Source organism: Venturia canescens, chromosome 1 (genome assembly GCF_019457755.1).
Source record: "Venturia canescens isolate UGA chromosome 1, ASM1945775v1, whole genome shotgun sequence".
Taxonomy (NCBI): Eukaryota; Metazoa; Arthropoda; class Insecta; order Hymenoptera; family Ichneumonidae; genus Venturia; species Venturia canescens.
This window is the reverse complement of record NC_057421.1, coordinates 8,742,673-8,766,707: the sequence shown is the minus strand read 5'-3', so window position 1 is coordinate 8,766,707 and position 24,035 is coordinate 8,742,673. Positions and strand designations below refer to the sequence as shown.

The following is a 24,035-nucleotide window of genomic DNA, read 5'->3' as shown; positions in this document are numbered from 1 at the left end:
CAATCGTTTAAAAAGCTTCGAGGTTCGGAATTCACGCACGATGTACTACAATCGGATATCTTGATAAGTAAAAAAATCGAGTGTTTAAAAAAGCTGTATTGAAATTGGTTTGTGCAGCCGAAGCATTGAATACGAATTCAGATTCGAAGAACGATGAAAGTTTTATAGAAAAATCCCATTGTGAAATAATAAGTAGCGGAGTAGCTTTGATGAAAAAAAGAAAAAGAAGAAGTTTCAAAATTACCATCAGGGGACGAAAGAACAGGATGAAAGCTCGGGTCGACTCGAGCGATTCTTTCGGGGATCGATAACAATTCGATCGGTTCTTGGGGTTGTCTCGGATCCCTGCGACCGGTACAGAGTGCACAAGACGGCAAAATGTGATCACAGTCGCAACGAACGGTCGAGGACTTGGCCGCTCTCTTCGACAATTCGTGGAGTCTTTCGACTTGCAATAATTTACGTTTACGATAAATTCCCCATATAAATGGTCGCGTTCGACTAGCCATCGGTTCCGTCATTTCAGTAGTATTGCAACGTCCGGTTGATCCAGGCAATACGCCGCTATAACCATTCACGGTTTCAGAATTTTCGAGGACAACAAGACCCTTGCTCGATCTAACTTGACGCTGCAAATCGTTGTGCTGACGTATGCGATACTCGAGATCGGAGATCTGTGCTTGTAACCACGTCCATCGTGACGCGACGCCAGCACGGTCCTGAGCGTACCGCCAGCTAGCTCGCTTCGAGCTGAAAAACATAAGACAAAAGTTATTCCGCAGAACTTTTTTCTTCTTCTTATTTGTTGTTTTAGTGTTACAAAAAAACTGATTTCCGAGACAATTTCCGTAACCGATCCAAACTCGTTTTATTCGGCTATCGGAAGAATTTTCTCCGTGATATATTCTCAAAATTAAAAAACGGCTTCTTCAGTTCCAGATAAAAACTCTTTACCAGTGAAACCGAATTTTTAGTTGTTATCCAGTGGAAGATAAAAAAAAACACGCGCGCGCGCACACACACACACACAATTGGAGAGATAAAAATATCGTGCGAAGGTGTTCAGCTTGCACGAAAAGGTGGCCCTCCACTTAAACTAAGTCATCGTGGGAACGACGCTGACGCAACAACAGGCCGCAGATGCGAAACCAGTTGCAATGGAAAAAAAATTCGATCAACTCTTCATTTATCAGATTATGAATCATATTTTAGTCATGGTCAAACAAAGCGATAATTTTAAACGATTCTATTCATCGACCGGGTGATCTTTTAAGTTTTTAAACAAGTAACATGAATGAAAAATTTCGCAGAAAATCGAGTTAATGTATTAGTCAACGTCGGGAAAATAAAAACATGAAACAATTTATAGAAAAATGTAAATGACATTTCATATCAGCCGAAGCGATGATATCAGAAAAAAATCCAAGAAACAACGTTTTCAAATGAATGAAGCGGTTAAAGTATTATTTCTTTTACAGTGATGTATAAAATTCTTCTTTTGGTTTCATAAACTATTGGGAAGTTAAAAATCTTTTATCCTCGATAGAAGAGAATCACTTTCCATGATATTTTTGTCGTATTTCGTTCGTAAGGAGTTGTAGAAGATCGGAGAAATGCTAAATAATTTAGAATAATTAATTTTTGTATGAACTTACTACGAATGATTTATGAAAATGTGTTCATACACTGATGACGGGATAGAACAATGAGCGAAAAAAGAAACTTTGTTGGGATTTCTAAAATACAAATTCTATCCGAGTGAAAAGATGCGAAATACGCGAGGAAATGAAGAAAAATAAAAAAGTGGACTCGATTAGGAACGTCGATAGGTGGATTGATGGGGAAGCGAAGGTTCGCTTTTATCTCTAAACTCACATAGGAAGTGTTTGTTGGTGTGGATTATTGAAAGTCTGCATCTCGTCGCAGCTCTCGCCACCAGAACTCGAGGCCGTGCAATCCGAGTCAAGATTACTCTCAACGATCTCGATCTGCTTGGCGAGATTGCCAGCGACATTCTCGACCTCGGTACCATCGATATTGACCTGAGGATTACCGAAAATCCCCAGTCTCATTGACGTTAGAGGATTTCCACCGGTGCGTTCGTTGGTCGTGGTGGAGAGGGTGGAATTATCGCGGGAACCGGCGCCAAAGTAACGACAAACGTTGCGTTGTCGATTGGTAACGCTGTTGCTCTGTACGGCGCAGGATTTTTCAATTTTCGCGATAAAATCACTGAGACTACCGCCAATTTCTTGGCTATAATTTCTACCGACGTTATTCGTTCCCATGTTAGTCATTTCTTGAAAAAAATATTTTTTCACGCTATGATGAGCGAGCTCGAGTACACCGGTCGTTTCCTCCGCTACGTGGCGTCCCAACAATCTCGCTTGTAATTTTCGTAATCTCCGTAACAGGAACGCGCAGCGTCTCTCGGTTTCAAACTGTCGTTGTTCCGAGTTTTCTTGCATCGCGTCCAAGTCAACGCTTACTCCCCGCTGTTGGGTATCTTGCTCGACATTCTCAATATTAACGATGTTTATGTTGTCGGTACAGAGGCTATTCATAACGTCAACATCGACGTCATTGAGATAATCTCTCTCGAAGGAGGAAAAAGTTTCGGAAATAGGAAATATCTCGTTCTGAGAGGGTTCGGTCGATGAATTCTCATTGGCGATCGAGCCAACGGATTCGGCGCCTTCCATGGATTTAATGACTTGCAATATTTCTTCGACGTTCTGGCCAATGTCGTTGACGACACCGCCGATACCGGAGATCGCCTCGTTCGGCAAATCATCCGTGGTAAAAGTACCGACAATACGATCGACGTCGAGATGATCGTCCTTGTCATCGATCTCAACGACGGAGGTCAAATCGGTATTTACGATCGAGCCCAAACTGTTTACCAGTCTCGGCTCCAAATCCGTCGAGTTACCCATGACGATATCGTCGTTAAAATTCGTTATTGACGCTGATGACGTTGTCGTTGATGTTTTAGTAAAACCCATATCTTCGGTCCGTTGACCAGCGGAGGAATCACTGCTCATTATAAAAAATCGATTCTCCGAGGATTCTTTCGCCTCTTGGTTGGAAGAATTTTTGCTGCTGCTGCTGTTTTCGTTCTTCGCGTCGATGACAGAATCTCGCCTCGCTGTTTTGTTGATGCAATTATCCTTGTTGGCGGTATCCTTGTTGAAAAATCTATTCTTCGTGAATGATGACGAGGATGATGATGATGACGAGGATGACGATGACGACGACGACGATGTGATATTGTGCTTTTTAGGGACGTTATCACCGACTTCGTCAACCTCGTCGTCGTTTACGTCAACTTCCCTTATGGCAGCGGCAACAGCGGCAGCCGCGACAATCAAATCAGCTTCCGTGTCGACAACCTCGTTCTCGTTGCGATATGTCGACAGGCTATCGAGACCGTTGCTGTACTTTGACGAATTGATGACATCACGAATCAGATCCTTTGGTATACCGCGCAGGCACCGATCGTCTATCTTCGACGGCTGGACGCTCGCTGATACGACGAACTTTGCCAGGACTTCGCGATTCTGACAGACCTGACAAATCCAAAAAACAAACAATTCAATATTCGTATATAATCAATTATCATTTATTCCAGCTATCAATTATGCTATTTTACACTTCCATCTGGTAACCACGTGTTCACGCATCTATTCATTATTCTCGTGTCATGCTGTCATATCATTATTTTACCCTCTCAACGCATTATTATACTTTTTAGATCAAGCTGAGCATCTTTTTTCATTGTTATTAGTATTTCCAAGAAACATGGATGAGGTATCGTTTACATTCGATCAATTGGCTCCATAAAATAAATTAAAAATTTAAATCGATTGCGATTTTAATTTTTAATGCCCAGATATTTTCATAGACTTCTTTCGGTCAATAATTCGTGTGTTCTGGAGTTTAGTGCTGGCCTAAAACGTGGCTTGAATCCCCTCCATTAACGCCATCCAGTTAACTACGAGTGTAAACGTTATTCGGAGCTTTTTGATTTCAGTAACTTAATTTTGTTCGTGATTTTGCTCCAGCAACAAAACCATTTGTATGGAAGCTCGAGCGCACATTTTCGCAGAGTCTCTCTTGCTCCACCGTGCGAACGCACGCTCTCGCGCACGTTCCTGTTTCTTATCACCTTAACGCGAGAGAAACCGGACGTGGGCTTATCGTCAAAGATGATGCGAAAGACTCATGCTTAGGAGAGAGATAGCAGCTATTTTCCAACGAAGCGTTACAAAACACGCTCGAAAACTTGTAAAAGAGTTCGGTCACGTGCTGAACTATCGGACGATAGTTATCATACGTTTCGCCGTCAACTATCGAGCATACTAATTACATTATTTACGCAATGATTTTTCTAGGTGTGTAGGTCGCGGAAATGACGTGGAAGAAACGCTGAGAATCTTGATTGCGTTTGTTGAGGTTACGAAAAAAAAAAAAATAATAATTTTCTTGAGCAAGTGCGATCCTCGAGTACAATCCAACATTCTGACTCGAAATTTTTACACGATTTGGTCGAACATTTGACTAACGTACCGAAACGCATCGTCTCGTGGAAACGATCGATCGGAAATACCGTGAAAACAGATTTTATGGCGCGCTGCTGTAGTTTTGTTGAATTTTGTAAACATTTTGTAAACATTTTAAGAATCACACTTCTCGGGGTTTTTACTGCAGAAATATTTCGGTTGCGAAAAGAGCAGTCGTAACAAATTTGGTGTGATCGTGCGTAACAGGCTGATGCAATCGGCTAAGCTAACTTTACTCTTCAGCGGCTCCCGAGTGATTGGCTAGTCGATTCGTCAGGTATTATTATTGTAAACTTATTCATGATAACCGTTGCGCATTAGGATCAATGAAAATGAAAAATTTTAATATTGGACACAAATCGAAATGGCTGCGAGGATTTTTGACTTCAAATTATCGCACTTCCTTAAAGGCTTGTATACACTTGTGATGGGCGGAAAAATCGAACATTTTTTTATTAGATATTCTTCAAGTACAATGTCTGAAGAATATTCTCACCAAATCTCATAAAGATCGGAGCATTAAATTCGTAACTATGGATATTTCAACCGACCTCCCGGTGCGCGCGGCCCTCTGATACTCGAATCGTCTTTTTTGAAAAATACCTCTGCGGTCGACACGATTACTAAAAAACTATTAATTCGATCCATACCAAATTTATGCCACACATTTATTATAGTAATAGCCAGCGCCTGGACGAAGGATTTCGTATTCTGTTGTAAATAAAAAATTGTAACGAAAACCGAAAATTTAGCACCTCAAAAAATGAATTTTTTGTTAAATCTGTCGCCATTTTTTTAAATCAAAATTTTTACAAATCCTTCGTCCAGGCTCAAGCTATTATTATAATAAATAAGTGTTATAAATTTCGTATGGATCGGATTATTGTTTTTTAGTTATCACGTCCACCGCGACTGATGCTCAAAAAAGGTGCTACTGGAATACAGCTCGAGTTGCGCCATTTTGATATATTTTTTGCAGAAATCAATTGTACAAGTACTAATGAATGTCATCACGTTTTTCCGCCCGCTGCAAGTGATAAGGCCTTAATTCTTTATCGATTTTTTTTCCCCACGTACTGGACTAAATTCGATTTTGTCATAAATTCTTCACTGTCCTCTCGCGAAATATGGAAAACAAATTTGGGGATAAATAAAAAAGCTAAAATTTATTTTTTTCTCTAGTATTTATTGCTACATCAGACGGGATTTTGCCTTTTAACTAACATTTGATAAAATTGTTCAAACTTTGTCGAGTAGAAAAATCTTTAATTGAAATGAGAGTAGGCAAGTGTATTTCGTGATGAACGGCTAGAAAATAAGGTTTTCGTCCATTAACCCAAATTCTTTAACTTTTTAAACCCGTTTCTCGTCAACTCAATCAATAAGGAATTAAATTCGTCCTATTTAATTGTCATTAATTATTGAAAAATGAAAAAACTTGTGTAGGAACGAGTCTAGTCGTTCGTAAAACTAATTTTACAGTCCACAATCATGGCCATGGCTCAGGAGGAAAAAAATCGACGTGAGTTTTAAGCATTGATGCTACTGAAACGTGGTGTATTGAATGTGAAGAGCAATGGAAATTCATAGATTGTATCGGAAGATTTTCATGAATATTATTTCAATATATTGAGGCCTGGAGAGATGATTTTCACCGAAATCGTCTGTCGGAAGGTTTCAAATCTCCAACAGCTTTTATACTGAACCGAAGTTTAAAAAATTTTTCAAAAAAAATTACCACGGGCCATCATATATAGCACAATATTATTAAGAAATCTTGTAATGATTTTTTAATGCTAAATAATATTCAAGTTCATTTTATTACGAAAAGGATTTTATGCAGCGATAGCGACCATACAATGTCGCCATGCTAAACCATGTTAAATACATTAAAAATTTCAAAATGATAAAAATTTAATAAAATTTTGTGAACATATTCTTTAGTGCCAAATTTGACAATACAAATTTTTAAAAAATTTTCTTCTGTACAGTTATCGAGTAATTGATCACTAAAGTTCACGTGTATAAGCATAGCGTTTCCATATATATAGGCATACATTCCGGGCATAAGAGATCTGCTTTAATGCGTAATTACTCGATAACTAAGCAGAAGAAAATTTTAAAAAAAATTGTGTCTTCGCACTTGATGTTGAAGAACATTATCACCAAATTTGATCAATTTCTTATCAATTTGACGAACGTAGCCACCCTCCTTAACACGACTCGGTCGTGCAGTATAAACAGTTTACGTCTGACAACATCAGACGTGATCAGTTGACATCAGCTGAGGTTAGAGCTTACCATAACGACAAAAAAGTTTCATAGAGCATTGTAAAAATGTTTACATTTATAGGTTGTGCGACGTTGCCACAACTTCACGGGGTTACGAAATCCTGAGGCTTCGTAAGCATTTGTCGTTTTTAACTTTATATTTCTAATTCAGATGTACGTTGACCCCCTTTTTTTTAACGAACCGTTAAAATCCTCAGGGTTCAATGCACATAATAGACGTTTTTTATGATTAACATTTCATATAAAAATACATGAAATGGCGAGTTATACAAGCTTCGAAGTAATTGTGGCTATATATGACACGTAAAATTGTGTTCTTTTGACTAAAAATATTTCGATTAAAGAGACGTTAAGAGACCTTGAAATTTCACAGAAATTAAGTTTTAAGCTTGGACTATAATGTACAAAAAAAATTAGAGTGCCATCTGAAATGGAGCCTAGTGCTGTGTACATCCTTAAACGAGGAATGAGAAATGCTTAGAATTACGCAATTCTATGCTAATTCAAACCTCCGAAAATTCTATCAAAATACTCTGTCGCACGACCTGTTTTCGTGTTCTCTATTCTTTTTTCAAAAAAAATTGAGGATTTAGGAATTGAAAAAAGAATCCTCAATTTTTTTCCCTGTAAACAAAAAACCGTGTAAAGTGTGACGTTAAATAAATCGCCAAAGTTCTCAATTGTGGCCGTTTTCATTACGGCAAGTTTGCTGGATCTCCAAAGATCGGTTGAAGTATAAATCACCGCATGAATTGCAGTGGAAAGTATGGAAAGTATTATCCATCGACAAATACACATTTCCCACTTTGGAGGTTCGGATGTGGAGAGATATCCCAAGTAAATTCAAGCAACCGACAACAGATTGTCGATTATCAAGGGTGGGGATCAAATGTTGGAATGATTAAAATTTCGAACAGCTAAAATTTCGAGTTTATAAACTTCGAATGATCTCCATATTATGGTCTCCATATTAATATGGAGACAGATAGATTCGACTAGAGCTTTGAATGCCGAAAATAAATAAAGCAGAAACTGCAAGGTTCGAAGCACGTTTACATCGAAAATAGAATGTAACAATCGCCCATAGGACGATGACTAAAATATCGATTTTTCGAAAATTCGACTATCACTCCTTCGATTCATAAATTACTACAGTCAGCGATACTGTGGAAATTCACAATTTTGAAAATATAATAACGAAAGACCAAATATAACTGAGGTTGAAATACTGAAACACCAAAAAGTCGAACGGTCAAAATAGCGAAACGTTAGAAAGTCGATCGATCAAAATAAAGAAATGCAGTGGAGCTCCGCAAATACACGCATCTCACTCACTCACTTACTCAGACCGGTGATCTCCAATTTTAAACATCGCCATTTTGACTTTCGCCTTTTCGAGCTATCGCTATTCTGCATCTCTAAGTTTTATAGGCTCGTAAAATTTACTTTCCATTTTTTGCTACTCTATATTCTGGTCTGTCTGTAAAACAATTACTCTCCATTTTGAATTTGAAAATATGAACTTTTGACATTCAGACGGTCTGTTAAAATTGCATTAGAAATGAAAACTATTGAACTATATATTTTCGGGTAAACACGAATTCAAAAAAGGAATTTTTAATTAAACACGCAATCTGCTGAACAGTCGATCGGGAATAAGAATTTCGAATTGCTTATTTTTCTCCAAACTAATATCACAAATTTAAAAATTTCGAAATATCGACCGTTCTACAATTCAGTTATTCGACATATTGAACCCCACCCGATTATGAATGTGAAGCAGCAGATTTTGGAACGCGTGTACTCCAAACTCGATCCAGCAGCGCGTATTTTCTACGGGAAAACTACTTTTTCCACTTCTCAATTCGAGACTGTTGAAGGGCGAAATTAGCGCCTCGATATGACAGTGTTTGAGTTACTTGAAATTGTTCATTTCAATATGGGGAACGAAAATGGCCGGACTCTAGTGATGGAAGAAATTTTGAGGACCGGTGAGTTTTCAAATTTCTAAGAATCGATTTCGAAAATTGTATTTTTTAAGTCGCCAGGCACGATTCATCGAAATCTAGTGCATCGATCTTGTCGACCCGATTGACTTATTGCATCCTTCGACCTCTGATCAGGTTATCGTGGGTCGCTGAAGTTCCTAAGCACGTTAGAGTACGCGCAATGAAAAAATCTGATTAAATTTGTTAGCCCTCGAAAACTTCTAGTTCAAGGGCGCGCCACGAAGACGGCAAAGAATTTTAGAAAGTCTTTCATTTCCCCCGTCATAAACAGACGAAGAAATGAGACAGAAGAAAAATAATTCGAGTCAGTTTCTTCGGGATGAAATTGACTAGTGCATTTGTGATTCTTCAATTTTTGTTTCCTTTCCAATTTGCAGTTGTTAGTTCTTCAATCTACACGAATGGTAAGTGGAGTGAAAAATTGGAGAATCAGAGACTTTTTTTCGTTCATTTCGTCAGACTCGAACACTGCAAGTTTCAGCATTATACAAAGTACCTCGACTGAGCACGACGCTGAGTTCGCAACGCCAGAGTCCAACGAAACGTTCTAAAAAAAAGCTCTTCAATAATTCCAACAAATCTCCGATTTGTTCCCTGCCAAATTTGTAATTTGCAAAAATTGGTGAATAACAAATATCCTTTCGTCCATTCCGCTGGACTCCAACGTTGCAAACTTCAGCGTCGCGAGTGAGATTATTGCGGTACAAAAAAGTGAAGAATTCGTCCAAATTCCAGTCGCCCGGACGCTGTAAACTTCAAAACTCGTTAAAATAAGGGAAAAACAAAAAGAAGAGAATAAATGTCGACAATTAAAAGGCTTACCTGGGCAGCCTGTTCAGCGGAGAGAAATCCACCAGCCGGTAAGGGGTTTAGCAAATTTTCAGGCTTTTGTGGACCGCTTTCCGTCAGAGCAGGGGCCATCACTGCCACTGACGATGCAGGTGCTGCTGCCTCGACATCCAGAGGCAACAACCCGCCGTCACCCCGCCGCCCACAGCTGCGCTGCTCAGGCACCGTGCTCACTCCCATTCATCCATCGTCCGCCTCTCCTCTTCCTCGCTCTTCTTTCTTTATCAACAATGAAAATATCCAGATGCAAGAATATCGACTGGAATACAGGCTGCTCCTTCGCTCCTTTTGTGTATGCACTCGTCTCACTCGTTATCCTCGGTTCAATGAATACTCGATTTACTTCAACGGATTAATTAGTAACGAAGCTAGACGATCTCGATTGGCAACGCGAAAGCCTCCTTATTTTTCATCATCTCGAGCGGAAAATTTGATCGGAACTCTTCGAGGACGAATCTGAAAACAGAAAAACGAACGATGTTAAACTCGAGAACGTTCCACGTACGCGTGAACAGCTGAAAAACCGTTTCGATTTATCATTGAAAATTTTCCAAATTGCACACTTTTCTCGAGTGAAAGGACAACAGACCCCTTAATCAACACTTCTCGGAGACCTTGGTGGGGAAAAAGGTGAAGCCGAATGATTTGGGGGGAAACCGGGACAAGAGGGTGCTTCAAAATTCACATTTTCTTTTCAGCCTCCCGATTTTTTATATTTTTCGAAAAATCAAACAAAAATGGAATTTAAATCATTTTTTTTCAACATTTTTGCCTGTTACGGAAGTGCACCTTGGATGTAGCCTCAAAAAAAGCGGTCAGAGTACATCGGATTGAAATTGGAGTAAAACAAAAAACGCGCTTAAAAACTCCACAATCTTGATCATTCGATATTTTTTTAGATGAGTCATTTCTGCTTACAGAGCTCCTTTATTCGTACTCCATTACGGAATGTCCATTTTCCTCGATTTAGATGAAGAATTCGCGAAACTTTTTGCTTCTGTGTTTAGTTTGTTGTTTTATAAATGTTTCAATAACTCTTGCCAAGGATAATTGTTTCTGAAAGTTGATTTTGATAAAAAAAACTGCAAATAAAATAACTGGGAAATGAACGAATGAGGAATTTTCGTTTCGATTCTCCATTTTCGAAATTCGATTATTTCATGCTTCTTTTTTCAATCGTCAATTATACCACGAAGGTTAACTTTTTGCAGGGAAAATCTTAGAGGTTGACTAGGCGTTTGAAATGAATATCCGGATTTCTCCAGTTCGTTATTCTGTGAATCATAATCATGCAAACGATTTTGACTGTTGCCGTCAACAAGAGCATATTGAACAAGGACAAAATGGGTTAATCCTCAAAATTTATTTTTACTATTGAATCTATTTTCCAATTCCAATCCAATCCCACGCATCGTATAAAAATAAAAGAAATTTTGAAAAGAATATTAAAAAAAAGAGTTTTGAAAAAATTCGATTTTTTTTGTTGTTGAAAAAAATATAAAAAATCAAATTAATGAGAAACGAAAAATTAATTTTTTCCAAGTACTCAGTTTTCCCCCGGGGTCTCCCCTATTTTCGGCAAACATCTGAAATTCAGTATTTTATCGGCTAATTTCAACACTGCTACGAAGCTGTGAACTCATTTTTTTTACAGGCAAATGAACCTTTTATAAATAGGATTCGCTTAGGGATTCACGATGGTGCATAGAGTGGGTTTACACGACTAGAAATATAGTCGGATCGGAGTATAGACGAATCGAGAGACGATAATAAAACATCGAGGAATGAAACTGTAGATAAACCAGACTAGAGCGACGATAAGCAGGAGAGCGATGAAAAACGAGCATTGAACTGTAAGGCAGAATTATTCCGGTGGTCATCTCGCCTCAACCGGCTCCACGCACGAATCGAACGATCGTCGGATAGTTTGATTTAAGAACCTGTACGAGTTACTTGAATCCTTTTATTCAAATGGGGTCGGCTCAAAACGAGTCCATTAACGAATGGTTCGAGGGGACGATTTTTAACGTAGGAGAGAGCGGAGCAGACGAGGGTACTCGAGGAAAGTTTGTTTGGGTTTGTTTGAGTTTATATTTTTTTACCTTTCGAGAAAGCTTGATTTTATTTACGTTCAATTTTTTTTTTTTTTTTTTTTACTTAAATTAAATACGTTTAAAAGTTTAAAAAGTTTTGTCTCTCCGTAAATTTCTTATGACGCTGAAGTTTGCAACGTTGGAGTCCAACGAAATGATCGAAAAAAACTCTCCAATAATTCCAGTAATTCTCCTATTTTGTTCCCTGCCAAATTTGCGATTCGTAGTTTTTCAAGCTGCACCAACGATTCGTGAAATAAAAAATTGGTGAATTACAAACGTTTTTTTCGTTCATTTCGTTGGACTCCAACGTTGGAAACTTCAGCGTCGTAATTTCTTTGATCAATTGTCGAAGCAAAATCGTAAAACTCTTCAAAAATTTGTGAAACCTTTTGTTTTAATTACAATTTCAATTCAATGCACCTCAAGTGCTTCTGAGAGAAGTACTCGACGTACATTGTATAAAAGTGGAAATAAATTAAGAAAAGCGGAGAAGTTTTGGGAAAAGTATGAATCGCCAAGAATTGTATTGTAATTTTTTGGAATTTCTGAGAATAAAATAAAAATTGTCCCGAGACTCTACCGAGTCTCTTGATCAGAAAAACGGTGTTCCTTTAAGATGGTTTTTTTTTACTAAAATTTCAATCCAACGCACCTGGAGTGCTTCTTATTCTACAGAAATACGAAAAAGAGCAAAAAATGAAGAAATTCTGAAAGGATTCAATTATTAATTTAAAAAAAAAAAATTTCAAAACGAAATAGATTTTAAAATTCCCCAAGTTTTAAAGTGCTCAATTTTGGCCCGGTCTCTTCTGTATTCACTCACGAAAAAATTTCATTCCTCACGATTAGAGCTGTGCACGGTCTCATCAAGGGCATCCGGAAGGTCCGAAAACAACGACGCTGAAGATTGCAACGTTAGAGTTCAACGTAGTGAGCAAAAAAAGATTTGTAATTCACCAATTATTTATTTCACGAATCATCGGTGTAGGTTGCAAAACTACAAATTTCAAATTCGACAGGAAAGAACGTTGAAGATTTACTGGAATTATTTGAGAGCTTTTTTTTTGATCATTTCGTTGGACTCCAACGTTGCAAACTTCGCAGTGTCAACGAAAACACGTGTGAATTCAAGCTCAAACGAACAATCGGAAGTGGTAATTTTTTAAGCACATAAATGAGTTAGAAAAGCGAGTAGTAATGAAGAGGGGCAACGGTCAAACGCAAGGACTTGAACTCGGCATCGTTCCGGTAGGACTCAAGAGCGCGTCGACAGGACGAAAAAATACGAACGCTGATGAAAGTTGGCACTGCAAAAACAGAGCTCAGCGAAACCGTACACCGGCTCGAGCGAGCGCTTTAGGATCGTACATACGAGCCGACACTCCGCTCAGCTCGTGTCCGCAGTCCTGCCATTTTCAGTTGGTCCGGGTGTACAGTTTCGTCGAGGTTAGTTGACTCGATATACAATTTCGCGGGGTCAGACTCGTCCGAATAAAATTTTAATGTGTAAGTTGTCAGTGTTGAAGTTCGCTTATTCCGAATGGAGCGATGACGCTGAAGTTTGAAAAGTTCGAGTCCAACAAAATGAACGAATTAAAAACGTCCGTAATTCACCAGTTTTTTACTCCGCGAGTCATTTGTGTGGAGAATGACACTTTTTTTTTCTACGACCTTTTTCGACAGATTTGTAAGATAGTGACTCGTCACGACGCTAAAGTTTGCAACGTTGAAGTCCAACGAAATGAAGGAAAAAAACATTTGTTATTCAGCAATTTTCTATTTCATGAAGTATCAGTGCAGGTTGAAAAACTACGAATTGCAAATTCGACAGGGAACGAAATTAGGAAATTACTGGAATTATTGGAGGCTTTTTGAGATCATTTCGTTGGACTCCGACGTTGCAGACTTTAGCGTCATGCCTTGTGATAGTTCTGCTTCCTTTAAGGTTGACCTATCGCAAACTTCATTATTAGATACAAACGTGATATTTTTGCGTGCAAAATTTTTGAGCGCATTTCGAAATTTAACGCACAGCTTATGAAGACCGCACTCCATCAGAGACTTAAGCCATGAATAACTAATTTTCCCGATTAGATATGTTTTAAAAAAGAATTCTCAAATGTTAAAAAAATAAAAAAAAAAAATAGAATAAATAATAAAATAAAAATCTTCGATTTAATCGAGTAATTCGTGGTGTGTCGTCGTCTTCTGCTACTACCGCTCTGGCTGCGTAAAGTTGGCATCGCTACATAACCTCGAATAACACGGAACAGATTCGAATATGTGAACTGTCAAACTGTATTCATTGAATAGTCGAATTGGGGGTTCTTATCCGAGAAACAGAATGCTAGGAAAAATAAATTTGTTTAAAGACAATATTTCTGGTCAAGCCGAACATTGTGTCGATTCATGGTCAAATATAACCTCCTCGCACAAAGGGATAGTACATGGTAGGCAAAGGAGACAGCGTTGCCATATGTATTAGGAGTGTGGCTGACTGGACGATGTGAGTCAAATGAGAATGACATTAAAAAACTTCATAATAAATGATGTTTCATAAATCATCACGACACACACCTGAAAAATTATGGACTTTCGTAATACCAATAAAATAATATATAAATCCATCATCTATAGTTAATGTAAAGTTTTCAAAATAATAAAGTGTCTCTTGACTAGCTGTTGGGATAGGTCAACCTTAAGAACCAGCCGTATAAGAGTGTTGTTTGAAAACATCTCCGATAATCTTTGTGTTGTTATTTTTGCAATTTTCAAAGAAAAAAATCAAACACAAATCGAAAAACAATTTGCGAGATTTTTTTCTACCGCAATTTCGTCGCACTTCGACTGTTTCTCTCAAGAAAGCACGAGCAGTAAAACCATTTTACGAAAGTATAGAAAAGAAAAAAATTCTAAAAGAAATAGAAAAAATATTTTTTAAATTCTGAAAAGAATGCCAATTTCTTTTGAATATTGAAAAAAATGTAAAAACCTGAAAAATCGAAATAAAATTCGTGATTCTCAAAGTAACCCGTTTTAACTCGTTTCCCTTAGGATTGACAGCCGACCGGTGAATCCGGCGCGCTAAATTTTCCTCGGATCATTCATATTCTTCACCCTTCAAAGCCAATACCGAACCTTCCGAAGCTCATAAAATTAAATTGGAAAAAAAAGCAGCGACGATGCTTGTGACGAAAATAGATGATTGATTGAGACGAGATAAAGACGAGGATCGAACTCGACGCAGTCTCTGTAAGCTTTGGGGAGTGCCGGTGGACCAGAGTGGGGCTAGAAAACAGGGTGCGAGAGGTTAGAGTAGAGAAAAGAGGGAGATTTCTCTCATTCTCTTGCCAGCCCTCTTTCGGCTTCCCAGGATATTCTATCCTAGCCCGCAAGCTTTTACACCGTTAGAAAACGGCCGCAGGATCGGAAGTGCGTATACGAGACGCGTGATGAGATCAACAAATGGTTTTTTTTTCCTAAAACTCCCAGTTGAAAGGACCAAAGAAGCGTTGGGTAGCGTTCCCGGTTTAACGAACAACGGGGGGGGGGGGCATCCTCGAAAGAAGAAATCCAGTTTTTGTATTTTTTTTCTTCTTCTTTTCTTTCTGTTCTGTTTTTTTTAAGAGTTTTATTTTCAGAATGAAGATAAAATTTAGGACAAATTCTAGACTTAGGCCCGCTAAACACCTACAATAATATTGCACAATATTTTTATTGTGCAATAATATTGAGTACTCCCTTTTGAATTCGCACGTTAAATAATATGGACTCAATAAAATTGACGGCCATTCCCCCATCAATATTTTCGTGCGAGCAACGAGCAACATGTCCGACGACTAAGTTTTGGCAACGGCCACGCTGGTGATTTTGTTAAATAAAAAAAAAAAAAAAAAAAGAAAACGAATGTGGGTTAAAGAATGGTTGAAAAATAGGCCAGTCTGCACTCATGAAAGGCTTTTTGAAAGACTTAGCCTTGACTGAAGAAGACGATTTTAAAAACTACGTGAGAATGGATATTGCAAAAAGTTCGAAGAATTATTACAATTAGTAAAACTTTTGATCGAGAAAAATAACACCAACATGAGGCACAAAGCACAAACGATTTCAACTTAGCAACGATTATCTATAAATTTGCGTTATTTGGTGACTGAACTGCAAAATATTGCGCAATATTAAGCCTACACGGCACAATAAAAAGGCATTGCGCAATAAAATTCAAGCTCGCTCAAACTTCTATTCAATCATTGCGCAATGCCTCGCAATAGGGTATTTTACACCATGTAAAAAAATATATAAAAATGCATGATTATGATAGATTTCGTAAAAAGTAAACGAGAAACGTCAATATTTATTCATAAAAATGCAATGTAAATTTTATAATTCAATTTTAAAAATCGTCTTTTTTCATCTGTTTTTCAAATGTCTGAAACGCCATCCGCCATATTGGATTCCAACGTGAAGTCACTCCGATAGTAAACAATCTAGATTCTTATTGTGCGCTCTGTGTTATTTTGAAATTTTACAAGTTATTATGCACGTTTGTGGACTTTTGTCATTCATGCGATTAAAATCGCATTATGGAAAAAGGTTTTGTGAAAGCAGAAAGTACAAATCTACCAATGATAAATATGGTGATGGTGGCGATGAATCCACAATTTTTGTGGCATTTTTACACTTGTAGTAATTGCGTTCAGACACGAGATACCAATGATATACCACTATAACTCATTAATTTTACAAATCTTATTATTTGGTCTTTCGCAATTGTATTGTTTACTAACGGAGTGACGTCACAAACCGAAACAACATGGCGGCTAGCGTTTCCGCGCAAAAATTGAAAATCATAAATAAAAAATAGTTTTCAAGACAGTTCCCGGTCTTATAAAATTGAAATAAAAATTCTACTGGTTTATTACGATCTCAGAATGGTTTTAAAACAGTTTTCAAAAAAAAGTGTAATACCCTATACTACCTCTACGACGCTGAAGTTTGCAACGTTCGAGTCCAACGAAATGAAGGAAAAAAACATTTGTAATTCCCCAATTATTATTTTTTATTACACGAAATATCGGTGCAGCTTGAAAAACTACGAATTTCAAATTCGACAGGTAACAAAATTGGAGAATTACTGGAATCATTATGGGTTTTTTTACATCATTTCGTTGGACTCCAACGTTGCAAACTTCAGCGTCATCTACCTCTACACGTTCAATAATGTTGCGCACTACCAATATTGGACAATATTATTGACCGTGTGTAGCGGGCCTTATAAAAATGTTCATTCTCCTAATATTTCGATTGAATTTTCTTTTAATTTTTAACCAGAAAAGTTTATTAGAAACTCTCTTTTTTTTGCTATTTCCTTGCCCTGGAAGTACGTCGGTTACGAAATGAGATGGAAGCCAAATCGAGGGAGAACGAGTGAACAAATGTTCGCCAAATTCAAGATTTCATAAACGAAAATTATCGTGGAAATGAGAAGAATGATTTTCGTTATCAAAACAGTTACGAATATCGAGTGAAAAGCGATGAGCGAACGAATGTAGAAAACACCCGATTTTCGATACAGCGAAAAACCGAATGTTCACATCTGCACTCCACTGTTCCAAATAATCACAATCGAAAGCCGATAAAAAAACATTTCACGTGAATCATCCCGCCGCAACGTCGAGCGCGTAACGCAGCGCCTTTACTAGTCCGCATCACAGCAACATTTTCTGAAGGTACGTCAATACGGTTGACATCGACTAACGGAGTCTCCGGAGAAAATTCTCATTCGAAGGCAATTAACATTAATAAGTATGTGCTCGATCAAATTTTCATAAGCGCCTCTATCATTATTCGAATGAGTTTTTCCTCGTTTCTGTAAATCCCTCGCGTCCCGAACACTCGAGCACGTTACAATGAATGAACTGAAAAAATTCCACGTATGACGAGAAATTTGAAAAAAAAAATGAAAAAATATTTTTTAACGAAAAAGTTGGAAATTCAGAAAAAAAAAAATTAGTTAAAAAAAATAACAAATTCGAAAGAATTTCTTTAGCTTTTAAATAACGAAAGGAATTAGTGCTAACGGATTCACAGAATTAGCAAGGAAGCCAAAATTATGCTCGACTAATAAAAGACAAAATAAAAATATAATCCAAGATTGTAAAAAATGAATACTTGACAGTAGTATTGAAAAATCGGGAGGAAGGTGCGTAGAAAGAAGCGTCGGTCAGGTAACAGAAAAAGTTGAATCTGTGAGATGTTACTGACTTAAGGTGGTTCCTCCACGAGACAGCGAAATTAGGAATTATCTAAATTTGGCATACGCATTGTTTAACATATGAACAACACCTCTACAAAATTTTAACAAGTTTCACCATCCACGACGCTGAAGTTTCCAACCTTGGAGTACAACGAAACGAACGAAAAAAACGTTTGTAATTCACCAATTTTTTATTTCACGAATCGTTGATGCAGCTTGAAAAACTACGAATCGCAAATTTGGCAGGGAACAAAATAGGAGAATTACTGGAATTATTGGAGGGTTTTTTTCGATCATTTCGTTGGACTCCAACGTTGGAAACTTCAGCGTCATCACCATCCCAAACCCGAGATATATGTAATTGAAGTTGACTCGATTAACACGTAACATATGGACCATGCATAGGCAAACAGCACATTATTAATTCTACCGTTAGTACTAAAATTAGGAAGTTCATAAAAAACGACGAGGAGTTAGAGCAGGATATCACAGATATTGTGAAAAAAAATCAAGGTGATTTACTATCTACTTTGACAGATATAGTCTCGAGAAGTACGAAGGTTTAGATTGCATACGATAAATTTTGCAAGCAAACAAGCGAATGTCGTCTGTATATGACGCTGAAGTTTGCAACGTTGGAGTCCAACGAAATGATGTAAAAAAGCTCTCCAATAATTCCAGCAATTATCCAATTTTGTTTCATACCAAATTTGCAATTCATGGTTTTTCAACTTACACCAACGATTTCGTGAAATAAAAAATTGGTGAATTACAAATGTCTTTTTTGTTAATTTCGTTGAACTCCAACGTTGCAAACTTCAACGTCGTGTCTGTATAGGCGCAACCTTTTCTGTGTGTTGAAGCGTAACCCGGATAGTTCCGTCAAAAAATTTACTCGCGATGTCGGATGAAAAATACTTTTAGAATAAATTTTACGAAAGCAAATGATATTTGTACTATATCTGCTGGCACCGAGTACGTATACAGGGTCTTTACAAAGTTATTCATTACGATCCGAACGAATTATCAACCCTTTTAATATGCAGACGGTACATAACTTTTGGTTGGGGCTGTCGCAGAGGATCAACCTTAAAAATTCAACGAGTGCGTTATTACAAAAAGTCGATCGTTGGGGTCCGAAAACGACATTGTAATACTAAAATAATTGAAAAAATCAAAATAAGAAATCATGGGTAACCGTTGGATGAAGAAATGCCCAAAAAAGCGCCCGCACCGAGGTAAAAATCGCTGAAAACTAGCGGAGAGAAAAAAGTTCAAGCCACGCGGACCCGATGCAAAAGTCGCGAGAACCACGCAATCGTTTTTTTCCGTACACACGCATGCGTACCGACACACCGACACGCGCGCACACGTCCGAAGAAGCGCGTGATACGTACGAACACGAAACACATGGACGAGATATTCGAATGTCGAGAGAGCGGGGGGAAGGACGGAGAGGCTGGGAACTCGTTCGGTCGTGTTTGTTCCGTCGCACAACGCCTGACGCATTACCACGTGATTCGTCCGCGTAGCCGCGTTGTGTGTTGTTTGTAAGCAATTTTGTAAAATCTCACGCTCGCGATAACTTTCCGATCACAAATTGCCTGCGATGACCAAACATTTTCGCTAGGAATAAAAAAAATCAATAAAAATGGAAATGTGCTTAAGAAATTGAGGCAGACCTGTGATTTGAAGCGTATTTTTTCCCCTCGATTCACGTGAGTTAATCTAAATTCATTTTTGGTACGAGCGCATTTTCTCTCCTGCTCACAGAATTCGGTTTTTTTTCTTTTTCAAACGTTACTCGAACTTTTGGATAAATTATTTGCGTCCGCGAATACACACATTTTTGGTTACAGCCGCTTAATGCGCGGGCTGGTAACACAGGAGTTTGTGTCGACCGAAAAACTCGTTGCATAATGACGCGTCGCTGTGAGAAATCCAGCTCTCTGAGCCGGGTGCGCGGGACCATGCGAGAGAGCGAGCGAGAGACGTGCGCGCGCGCGCGCGCGCCCACGGGAAGCACTCGCAGAGACATCGTGTGTGCCAGTGCCTACGTACAAAAGAACGAGGTCCTCCGTTTTTTCCCTCTTTTTCGTCATAAACTATTCCAGGTTACTCGGATCGTTACCTTAAAATGGAAAAAAAGTAGTCTCATTCATAACCCGTAAAAATGACGTCGTTTAATGTCCCCGATTTCCTTTGTCCGATCTTCAATTTCTGTACACTTTTCGCTTTTATTGCTGCACACATGAATGTCATTGAACCCGAAACGTGACGTGACCTCTGCCAAGTGTCAACAAAGAATTACTTGCCTTCGACAATTGTTCTATTTCGCAGATGAATTCAACGGATCTCCCACACGTTAAATGTAAAAAGTTATTCCTGGAATTTCTAAAAAACAGCATTTCTTACCTATCTCAGAGGAAACGGCACGAAAACGTCATTCTTTTTCGTCCCGTTTATCTAAAACTCATCAATTTCTACAATAAAGGAAAAGGCTTTACAAAGTTAAGTTCCGATTAGTCATGCGATTGAAATGGAACGAGTTAATCCAAAAAAAATGATGAATGCGTGTCAAACGACGAACGTGAAAAACGCGGGATTATCAATGAGTGTTACTAGGAAAAAAGATTCTCAACATTTCAATCCACAAATACATTCAGTAAAAAAAAAATCCTTTCTACTCCGCTATTTCTCTCATGTTTCTGTTACGAGACGCGTACGGGTCCCTGAACATATGAAAGAAAAAACAGGCCAGAAAAAGAGAAAACAAATACTGTACGCCTGGGACCGCGTGATCGAGTTTTATAGAAATGGCGTTTGAAGAAAAAAAAAAAAATTCTCAGCGTCCCGCATCTCGTGTTGGTTATCCTCACAATCCTTTTCAGAATCCTCGAAGCTTCTTTTGCCTCTCAACTTTATCGCTGTTCGTTTCCTTTTCTTTCATTCCGTAGCTAGCTCGCTTGCCCCCCCCCCCCCCCCCCCCCCCCCGCCACTCCTCCTCCCGCCCGGCACTCCGTAGTGCTTTCTGTTTCTCTCTTGCCGACCAGCCGTCGTAATTTTTTCCCATTCTAATAGGACAAACGCTGTCTTTGTCGCACCTACGGACGCACGAATTCAGCAGTAGTCTGCTTTCTCAGCCCCTTGCTCCGCGCCGCGCAGACTACAGCGCCGCACTCTTTTCTTCTCGTCGCAGTTGCCGCAACGAGCTTCGCAAAAGAGAAGAAAGGTGAAGGGAGGGAAGGAGGGGAGGAAAGCACAAATTCACGAGTGAGAAAATAAGAGAGAGCGAGAGAGAGAGACGACCACCTTAGCGGTGACTCTCCCGGCTCGTCGAGTCACGCTTTAGTCGTTCACGAAGCACGATTTGAGAATAATCGACAAGAATAAGATTTAGAATAGGGAAAAAACAACCGGCGCCGTAGCAGCCGGAAAAAATGAGCGGAAAATGTATTTTTTCACTCTCTTATATTTTTATCGATAGAAAAAAATACAACCAGGTTCTATAGTGCGTGCGTGTGTCGTGAGAGAATGTGTATATATAGGACACCGGTCGAAAGTACACGAAACAGAAGACTATACACTGCCGCTTGGCCGCTACTCGGAAGAAAAAACGAAAGAAAAAACCATCAAACACGCGTACCGAATTTTCGTTAAGCACACAAAAAAAAACCCGCACATATTCACAATCTTTGCTTCCAAGGGTGAAAAAAATGTTTACTCACCTAGTTTCACCGTGATAGCATTTTTATCCGTCCTTGCCGTAGCCTAAAAACTTGACAAATCGATGACGCTCTTTTCTTCGTCCAATTTTTTAAATTCCCATCGTCTAGGGGATAAATTTTCGTCCACTATTACGTATTACAGGATGTATAATCGTATATCCGTCACACCCAGGTCTTCAGACGAAAAAACACGCGCTCGCCGAACCGCGCACCGCCACTACACGATACCAAAAACTCCAAGAGAGGAGAGAGCGAGTGCTAGATACAGGGAACGAAATCTTGAAAGATTTGAACTGCCGTGCGTAGTAAATACCGAATTTTTCTCCGACCACTGTTACTATTATTTTTCGGTATTTTCACGTTATCGTACACTAAATGCACGCGAGCACATATGCAAACACACACGCGGGCGCGGATACATACACAAGTAACACAAGAGCGTGCAAGGTACACTAATCACTTTTCGCGTATCTATACGTGTATGTATATATATTTTTTCGATTCTTCACTTTCCGATCGCGACGCTCCGTTCGCATACTCACACACACACACACACACACACATAGAATAGAAGAGAGCAAGCGCGAAGCTTCCCCAGAGCAGTCCCGTAGTGTACTGGCCTGCACCGCCTTCTCCTCGCTCCGCGCTTCGCGCTCCGCGTTTCCTCGCCGCTCCCTCAGCCTCCTCTCTCTTGTCCTCACGTTGCGCGATTTCGTTATTCCGTCTTGCTTCCTCTCACTCGCACTTTCGCCGATAGCTGGCGCTCTCGCTTGCCCGAGGCGGTTATGGGCGGCTCTTCTACTCCTCTCTCTTTTTTTTTTTCGTTTCACGTTATCGCTTTCTCACTCCGTTCTGTTCATTCTTGCTATTCCGTCTACGCAGACTTTTTTCCCTTCCGTTTGGCCGCGGAACATACACGTACACTCACACTCCGGGTACGGATTAGGACGAAAGAACGTGGGTCACCACAACGCGCACATCCTCGTTTATACGTTCTCTTTCTCTTTCTCAATATTCGTTGGACACTAATCTTTAGACTCGTTTCACTCGTTGGAGCGGACACACTGCCATTGCACTTTTGGATTTCGTAGTAGGTGAATCAAATACGCTTTTGCACTTACGATTTCGATTCGCGCTGAGAAAGAGAGAGAGAGAGATAGGGAACACAGGAAATGAGAACAGCGATTTATTTTTTTTTCTTTTTTTAATTCTTTTTTCTGCGTATTATGCAGGCAGAGAACGGCAGAAGCACACTTGGGAGGATTCTCACAGACGGGGTAATAAAAAAGGAAAACAATACACGCGACGTCACGCGTTATTTCACAACAGGGCGTCTCTTACACCGCGATGAGAAAGAAAATAAAACTATGGTAGAAACCCTGCGTTCTCGAGACTACTTTATCAATAAATATTTCGTCGGTACTTTTGTCGCTTGTTGCGCGATTAGCTACGGAAATTCTTTCGATCAACTTCGCCCATCACTCGGCCTCGGCACGAGTCTGCTCGCGCAACGGACAACGGGCTGAATTGACCAATCAACATGCCGCTTTCGACAGCCGGATGTCGCTTTATTAAAATTCGGAGCCAATGGCATTGTCGCATTCGCTCCGCTACCGTGCTGCCGCGTTTACAATGTTACGTATGGTATTTTCCTTTCCGTAGAAATTTACTCTACCGACACACAATAATGAAAACTATTGCGAAAAATATCCGTTTTATGAATCATGTCGCTAGCTAATGGCATCTGCCAACGACGCATTCTCGATTTCCCGCCACTTATAAACAACTACGCTTTCATTTATCAGGTAACTCCCTCCCACCGCGACGAAAATGTCGCGACGCCTCTATCGATTTACTCTTTTCCAAGCGTCACGCGATATGCAAAAGCTCGACCACTCCCCATTTTTGTTTTCCAGCTAGGCATTGCAGAATTTTACAAATAGTTATCCGGGAAGTACGACGTAATTTGTCAATTGTTGGTTTACCCATGACATTTGAACCAGCGGAAATTTGAATCCCGTTGAAACCGCTGAGTTCGACAGTAAATTTCGTTTGGAACAATATTTTCACGCTCTGGGCAATGTCACAATTCGCGATTTTTATAGTTCGCTGCTGGGTTATTCGTTTTTATTATATCTTCTTTCACCTTAAATTGCACTTTATTAATTTGAGCCTGCTTATTTTTAACATCCGTGATTAGAAAAAATTGCGCGAGATCGTGAAATTCACTTTCCGCCTCTTCGATA

General features: G+C 39.1%; 1 protein-coding gene across 2 annotated transcripts in view; it reads right to left on the bottom strand.

Annotated features, from left to right (window-relative positions):
• Positions 1 to 24,029, bottom strand: part of nsl1 (non-specific lethal 1) — a 29,916-nt gene extending 5,887 nt beyond the window's left edge. The window contains exons 1-4 of one of the 2 annotated variants that reach the window (XM_043413615.1): positions 21,790 to 24,029; positions 9,686 to 10,168; positions 1,876 to 3,569; positions 245 to 750 (exon numbers count right to left, since the gene is read on the bottom strand). In XM_043413615.1, coding sequence (XP_043269550.1) covers positions 245 to 750; positions 1,876 to 3,569; positions 9,686 to 9,892 — 2,407 coding nt within the window. In that variant the 5' untranslated portion in view covers positions 9,893 to 10,168; positions 21,790 to 24,029. The remainder of the gene's footprint in view (positions 1 to 244; positions 751 to 1,875; positions 3,570 to 9,685; positions 10,169 to 21,789) is intronic. The other variant, XM_043413623.1, reaches the window with a different exon arrangement.
• Positions 24,030 to 24,035: the final 6 nt, after the last annotated feature.